The sequence below is a fragment of the Chrysochloris asiatica genome, unplaced genomic scaffold (genome assembly GCF_000296735.1).
Source record: "Chrysochloris asiatica unplaced genomic scaffold, ChrAsi1.0 scaffold00376, whole genome shotgun sequence".
In the NCBI taxonomy this organism is placed as follows: domain Eukaryota; kingdom Metazoa; phylum Chordata; class Mammalia; order Afrosoricida; family Chrysochloridae; genus Chrysochloris; species Chrysochloris asiatica.
In genome coordinates, this window is record NW_006408894.1 from 1,230,275 (window position 1) to 1,238,743 (window position 8,469).

The 8,469-nt window shown below is 36.8% G+C and overlaps 1 protein-coding gene across 1 annotated transcript in view; it reads left to right on the forward strand.

Moving 5' to 3' along the window:
• RNF13 (ring finger protein 13) overlaps positions 1 to 8,469 on the forward strand; it is a 121,237-nt gene that overhangs the window by 56,384 nt on the left and 56,384 nt on the right. The window contains exons 6-7 of the mRNA XM_006876371.1: positions 964 to 1,069; positions 5,737 to 5,830. Of these exons, the coding sequence (XP_006876433.1) occupies positions 964 to 1,069; positions 5,737 to 5,830 (200 nt within the window). The remainder of the gene's footprint in view (positions 1 to 963; positions 1,070 to 5,736; positions 5,831 to 8,469) is intronic.

Genomic DNA, 8,469 nt, shown 5'->3' on the forward strand with positions numbered 1-8,469 from the left:
GCATTTCCAAAGCCTGCCCATCTTCCAGTATGGAGTGTAGGTCTACTTCCAGCTCATTTGCCTCAGTCACTTTATCTTGTTTCTGGACATGTGCAGATATGGTCATCTGCTTCTGTTTTTCGGGCATCTTCAGGGGTTATCTGTGGAATTAGTACTTAGATGGGTATTTATTTTGGTATTTTTTATGCTTTCTGAATGTGATCAGGAAATGGGCTTCCCTTTTCACTCTTCTTCCTGAGAAGTTTCAAGATACCACTGTTGGTTGTTTTGACGTAACTTAGGATTTAATTTTCGGCTTATTTCCTTTTTTGTCTGCTTGTCCCACTCCACAATCCCCATTCAGGACTTTTTTCTAGTTGTAAACAGTTCAGGGCTGGCTGTGGCTGTTTGGTTTAAATTGGACACTGTCTCTTTAAATTTCGAGAAGATCTGTGCACATGCGTAGTGGCACCCTCCAAGGGTGGGGCTGGGGTGCCCACTGGCTCAGGTACCCCTATAGTCACCAGAATGGAGGTGCGCAGACAGCAAGGGACCAATGAATAGATACCAAAAGAAAATAATGTCCACACCTTTATCTCAGCAGTTCTGCCAGGTGTCTGGGGCTGCTCTGAACTTTCCCCCATGTGGTCTCACCCAAGATGGCAGCTCCTGGAGCAGCTGAGCATCCCAGACTAGAAAGCAATAGATTTCTTGCTTCTGTCACAAATTCCCCCAGCTGTGAGCCTTCCAAACTTCTAAATATTCCTTTATATGTGGTTCAAAGTTCTGGGACCGTCCCCTGAGCCTGCTTGGTCGGGTATTCTGTGTTGTTGTTGGCGGAGCTCCTTTACTGCACTTCTACCCAATCTGCCATCTTGTTTGTTCTCTCTTCTTTTTTCTTTTTAGTATTTTTTTTAACCTTTAATTATATCATTATTCTACAATTCTTAGTATTTCTCAATATTAATTTTTGTTTTCTTCCAGGGGCCACATTGTCTTGGTACCAGAATTTAGTCTTCCTCTGGAATACTACCTAATTCCCTTCCTTATCATAGTGGGAATTTGTCTCATCTTGATAGTCATTTTCATGGTAGGTAAATGAATTTTAAATACTATTTTAAAAATACTATCTGGTATATAGCAAGTCGTAAGTGGATCTAATAAAACATTGTGCTGGTTGAAAGAAGTCTCACATAGGAATATGTTTTGTATGAGTCCATGTATATGAATTTTTGTAAAAGGCAGATCTAATCTAGGCCAATAGTTATCTCTGGGGGCTGGAAAGAGTATGAGGAAATTTTCTGGGGATAAGAATAATGTTTTGTATCTTAATGGAGGCTTGGGTTGTACAGCTAACTATGCATTTGTCTGAATGCAATGGATTGTACATTTGTGCATTTCATCATATGTAAATTTTACCAAAAAGGAATAATTGTAAACCAATACTGAACTCTAATGATATGCCTGCTGAAATATTTTGGGGAGAACGAATATAGATGTCTACAATTTAGTTAGAATTGCATACTGTAACAATATATTGTTGTGCAGATAGAAGGATGGATAGTTGGCTAAGTGGTTTTTAAAACATATACCCAAAGCCAAACCGATTGTCATCACTCATTTTTTGACTCATAACAACCCTTCAGTAAGATGTTAGTGCAGAATCTAGGGGATAGATATGCGAGTGCTCATTGTAAAAAAATTTCAATTTTTTTCTGTGTTTGAAATTTTTCATATCAAAATGTAAAAAATTATGAGAGTTTGAGGGTAAGGAGGATGGCATACTGTTTATTCAGTTTGTTTCTATCATGTACTCATTCTGTTCTGAGATCTAATCCAAGGTACCATATTGTATTTAGTTCCCAATCTCTTCTAATCTATAATAATGTCTAGGCTTTCCTTGTATTTCATGACCTTGACAATCTTGAGGAGTACTGGTCAGGTGCCCTACAGAATGTTCCTCAATCTGATGTTTTTCTCATAATTAAACTAAGTTATGGGTTTTTCAAGGACTTTTGGTGGTGGAAATATTAAGTGCTCGGCTGCTTAAAGGTTGGAGGTTCAAATTGACCCAGTGGTCCTATACAAGAAAAAGACCTGGAACTTCCTTCCAAAAAGATTGCAGCCAAGAATACTTTGAGGCAATTTTATTTTGTTGTATGGGTTTACTAGGAGTCCTGGTGTGGTGCTATAGGATAAGCACTAGACTGCTAACTGCAATGTTGACAGTTCAAATCTACCAGCTACTACTTGGAAACCCTATATAGGGTCGTTGTGAGACTCAATGACACTTAACAACAACAATGGGGTCGATAGATTCAGAATAGACTAGACAGCACCTAACACCAACAACAACGTGTTTTTCCAAAGAATACCACAGAGATGAAGTGCCCTTCTTATCACATATCAGAAGAAGTACATGACATACACATCATATCACTTGGTAAAACAGTGTTTGAGCAGTTATGATGTAATTTGACAGTTATGTAATGATGTACTCATCTTCCATTTTGTGATTTTATGTGATCATCCTCCATTTTCATGTAATGCTGTTTTTCACATAATGACCTGGTCTTTGGAACCTGCCCATGCCAATAAATAAGGAATGGGGATAATCTTCATATCAAAACTAGACTGTCAGTATCATCTGTCCCACAAAACTAATGTTTTCTCCTATTTTCTAAACGACTTTTAATATACAAAATTTGGTTTTTCTATTATTTGACTTGGCCTAGGCAGTGTTTTGTTCTATTATTCAGAGGCTCAGTATGAGTTTGAACTGACTCAACAGCACCTAACAACAATAACAACATTATTTGACTTAAGGAGCCCTGTAGCACGGTGGTTAACCGTAAAGGTCAGCATTCAAATGCACTAGCTATTGTGCATTTTCCATGTAGTTTCCCCTTTTTAATCATTATTATACTGTTTCCCAATAATGATTTTTGCCTTGTTTTATTTTGTTTGATGAACCCACTTTTCTTTAAATTATATCTTCATGCTGTAGCTTTTCTAACACTTAATTTTTTTATCTTATGCTTGTCTTAATGTATCATTAAAATTTAATCTTATGTGTAATAAATAACATATTGTGGTTATTTTCTTGTCCAATGTAATATTGTTTTTAGTACCATAAGTTGATTTCAACTCATAGTGACCCCATACGATAATTTAAAACAAAACAAAACAAAATCTATTGCCATTGATGCCAACTCATAGCAACCCTATAAGAACAAAGTAGAATGCCCTATAGGGTTTCCAAGGTTATAAATCCTATGAAAGCAGACAGCTACATGTTTCTCCCACAAAGTGGCTAGTGGGTTCCTACTGCAGACCTTCCAGTTAGCAGCCAAGCATTTAAACCAGGCCACCACCAGGATTTTTTCTATGTGATAAACCCTATGTAGGCTTGCTATAAGTCAGAACCAACTTAATAGCACTTAATAATAACAATATATTCTTTTTCTAAAAAAGAATAGTACATTCAATCTATTTACACCTATTGTGATTACACATGTAAAGGTATGTGTCCCTTTATGTTTATTTAGGAATCCTGGTGTGGTGCTGTAGGATAAGCACTAGACTGATAAGTGTAAAGTTGGTGGTTCAAACCCAGTAGCTGCTCCTTGGAAACCCTATACCAGAGTTGCTATGAGTCAGAATTAACTCAGCAGCACTTAACAACAACAATATTCTTTGGGCATCAGCCAACCACGTATACATCTCTTGTTCCATAATGTTTTCTCCCAAGGGCAAAGTGGCTCTTCTTTTGTTTATTGTGGTACTGTGGGTTAATGCGCAGGACTGCAAAGTCACTTTGAACTGCGAGGTCAGTGGTTCAAGCTCACCAGCTGCTCCTTGGAAACCTTATGCTGGGTCACTTTGGGTCAGAACTGACTTGATGGCACCCAACAACAATGGCTTTCCTGGTGGAGCATTGTAGGATAACCAATACACAAGGTCTGTATGAATTGCAAGGTCTGTGGGTCAAACTCACCAGCCACTCCTTGGAAACTCTATACAGGGTTGCTATGAGTTAGAACCAACTCAATGGCACTTAAAAACAATGGCTTTAAAGACTCCAAGCCTAGATTCTTACAGCAGTGGACCATGGGTGGGATACAGGTAAGTGAAGCAGAGGATATACCTCTGGGCATGGGCTTTCAGATTTTGTCCTGAGGGCAGTTAGGTGTTAGAAACTGCAGGTCTGGGCTGCTCCTTCTGCTCAGGTAAACAGACCAGTGGATGGAAAATGGGCAAGGCTAGGCATGCTCTACTCCCAGTCTGATTGCTTCCTCTCACTCTGCTCCTGCAGTTGCCCTCTCAGATGCCACAGACGTCATTGCTCATTCCTCTGGCCTCAGCCAGCTCTACCAACAACAGTAGCATAGGCGACAAGGATGACTGGAAGTAGGCTCCCATATGAGTTTAATAAGGTGTCTGCACAGCATCCAAATCATATAACATCCTATTTCACAGAATGTATCATGGATGTTAAGTGACACGTACTTGTATTTGCATTAATTTTTTGGTCCTCTTTTTTTTTCTTCTGTCACAGTTTGGATTACTTAACTTTTATCTTTTTCTCTTCCCTTCTCCCTCCTTTCCTTTTTACTTCCCTTATTGTCTCTGTCCCCTGGTTTGAAAACATGTTATATTGCTTTTCTTTTAGTGGTTGTCATTCAACTTTAAAAAAAAAAAACACTTCATTATTGTTGTTAATTACCATTGGGTCTGGTTCCATATAGGGTTTCTGAGGCTTATCTGAAAGGCTTATTGTTATTCCACAAAGTGACTGGTTGGCTCAAATCAGCAACCTTGTGGTTCACAGTCAGTGTTTATTCTACAGAGCCACCATGTTCCCCTACAAAAAAAAAATATCTTCATTGAGCTATAATTGACATAAGATAAACTTATACATATTTAAATTTGTCATAGAAACAAACTCAGTTCTCTGTTAGGAGTAAAAGCACAAAGTTTTATTAAGGAATAGACCATTTGAACTGAATAGTGTATGGGGAAAATGCAGTGTGCTCTGGGTAGCTAGAGCTAGAAGATAGCTTAAATATAGAAATATTGCTTGTGCATTTGCTGCTTCCTCTGTGGTTCTAGCCATTATGCACTTCTCTTGCATTCTTGTAAGCACAGTAATTTACATGTAAAAACCATTTTATATATTTTATTTATTCAGTATTCCTAGATATTTGTAGTAGAGGAATACTGTGTTCTGTTATACTCCTGGAAGTGAAAGTACAGTAACAAACAAGTGTATGTGTGGAAATTTTATTAGTTTTGTAACTTACAGAAATCTCAACCTTGCCATTCATCTAGATCCATTAGTCTTGGTATTGCATTTTGTAAGAAAACAGTTACGTTATTTATAATGCCTCGTCAGAGAAGTTAAAGATTTGAGGTCAATGAATAACAATTCAAAGGATAATCTATGGGATAACTAATCACTAATGTGGATTACCGATATGGTGCTGTAGGATCATCGCTGGATTGTGAACCATGAGGTTGACTGTTTAAGCCCATCAGCTGCTCCTCAGAAACCCTGTACAGGGTCATTGTGAGTCATAATCAACTCTATGGCATTTCACAACAACAGTCACTAATGTACCAGTGCTACAATTAGGATTTAAGTGACTTGAATTGGTTTACATCTTCAACTAGATACTTAAGGTGTTTGTTATTTTAACGACCGTTTTCTATTTTCATATTTAATATATGACTCCTTTCTTTCTGTTTTACTTTTAGATTACAAAATTTTTCCAGGACCGACATAGAGCAAGAAGAAATAGACTTCGTAAAGATCAGCTTAAGAAACTTCCTATACATAAATTCAAGAAAGGTGAGTGACTATTTTGATTTTCTAAATAACTATCCTTGGTTTAGTTAAGAATACATGGCAACCATACTCTTCATGATACCATCTCAGTCTTTGCCGCACACTGTGCCATACACTCAGTAGGCACTCAGTTAACAGTGAATGAGTGAAATGTGAGAGCTGGTCTTCTGCTGTGGTGCCATTTGTGAAAAGCAATAAAGACGTGCATAGTCTACAGAGAATTTAAAAACAATAACAACACTAACCAAAATGCTTTTTATCATCACCCTGTGCCAGCAGTTCTGGATAATGTCCATGAATAAAATTCCTCTTTATACCAGGATGGTATACTTCCACTATTCCTGTACCTTCACCCTGATGGCTACTCCTTCCCCTGCCTCACCACCAGATGCTATTACATGGCACTTCAGTAATTAAACACATAAGTAGCTATTATATGTCCATGCATATTACATGTGTCACTTCATTTCATTTTCATACTTTTATGAATGGGTACAACTATAATTCACCTTTACAAGTGAGGAGATGGAGGCTTAGAAGAGTAAGAATGTTTAAGTATTGTTATATATAGCTAGTACTGACAGAGCTGGGGTGGGTCTAATTCTCTTATCAATAAAGTCTCTCCTCACTATTCCTTGTTGAACTTTTAGTACAGGCAAATAGTTTTTCAATTATTTTGGCTGGTAGTATACAGATTTTCCCACTTTCAGTTAAATTTTAATACATTATTAATTTTTTTTTTTTTTTAATTTAACAGAGGGCGTAGGGAGTGAAAATAGGAGCAGAGGAAGTATTAAATAGAGTTCTGCCAAATTTTTATTTTCCATATAATAAAATGTTTACAAACCTATTATATGCGATTACGATTTTAGTAAAAGTAGAAAATTGAATAAAAATAAAAATAGGAGAAAGTAACATCATATAGATACATACATTTATAAAAATATACTGCAGTGCCATTATGTAGTATACATGAATGAAATTTGATCATAGACCAACCAGACTATTTTGAGAACTTGCTTTAGAAATGGTTTTTAGGCTCTTTGTTGTATGTTTATTTTATGTGTTTTATAAACCAAAGTAAAATTGGTTTTAGAACTCTGATTTTGATAATGTCCTGGGTTTAAAAAGGGTTTTTAGTCCGTATCCTAATAATAATCATTTTCAGTTTCCAGAATTTAAAAATACTATGTTTAAAATTTTTATCATGGTAAAATAGAACATAAATTTCTATTTTAACCATTTTTAAGTGTACAATTCATAAATATAATCACTATTTCAAAATTTTTTTATCACCCCAAATGGAAACTCAGTACCCAGTAAGCAATAGCCCCTCCTCACTCTACCTTCCCCTTAGACCCTGGTAACCACTAATAAACTGTTCTCTATATTTTGGCCTATACTAGATGTTACATATAAGTGGAATCATACAATATATTTTTTCTTGTGTCTGACTTACTGCACTTAGCATAATGTCTTCTAGGCTCAACCATGTCATGTCACAGTGTGTATCAGAACTTCATTTATCTTTGTGAAATATATGAGTCTAGTATGTGTATATACAACATTTGATGTATCCAATTCATCTGTTACTGAACACTTAGGTTCCTTCTACCTTTTGGTAATTGTGAACTTTCTAATTTTTCTTCTCTTATTGATTGCTGATTTCATTCCATTGTGGTTATTAGAGAAGATACTTTGTAGGATTTCAGTCATTTTTAAACTATTGAGACTTGTTTTGTGACCTAATATATGGTATATTCAAGAGAATGATCTATGTGTACTGAAGAAAAATGGGTATTCCACTGTTGTTGGGTAGAGTAATCAACATTATCTCTTAGGTCTAGTTTCTCTATGTTATTGTTATTGTTCTGTGTCATCAAGTTGATTTTAAATTTATAGTGACTCCGCCATTCTGCATGAATAGTTTTTTCATGGTTTTGTGCCTCATATATTTGTTTCTTAAAACTTATATAATATGATTTTAGAAAATTTACTTCTCAGAAAAAATAAAGATAGATGAAATTTTAAAATGTATATTCATGAAAGAGGGTCAGAGTATTTATGTCTTGAAAATAAAGTTCAGACACTTTATAAGCTGCTGGTTTGGTGCTACAGTATCAGCACTGGACTGTGAACCACAAGGTCAGCAGTTCAAACCCACCAGCTGCTCCATGGAAACTCTAGGCAGGGTTGCTCTGAGTTGGAACCACCTCGATGGCACTTAACAATAACAGCTATTATATACAAGGCCTTATGCAGTATAATGAGTCCTGGTGTGGCGCTCTGGGTTACTGCACTGGACTGCAAGGTTAGTTTGAACCTCAAGGTCACCAGTTCAAGATCACCAGCTGCTCCTTGGAAACCCTATATAGGGTTTCTATGAGTCAGAACCGACTCAACAGTACTTAACAACAACAATGCAGTATATGAGAAAAGCATTGGACTGCTAATCACAGGTCAGCAGTTGAAACCCACCAGCCGCTCCCCAGAAACCGTATTCAGGGTCACTATGAAGGAGCTCTGGTAGTGTAGTGGTCACGAATCGGGCTGCGAACCACAAGGTCAGCAGTTCGAAACTACCAGATGTTCCGCGGGAGAAAGATGAGGCTTTCTGCTCCCATAAAGATTTACAGCCTCGG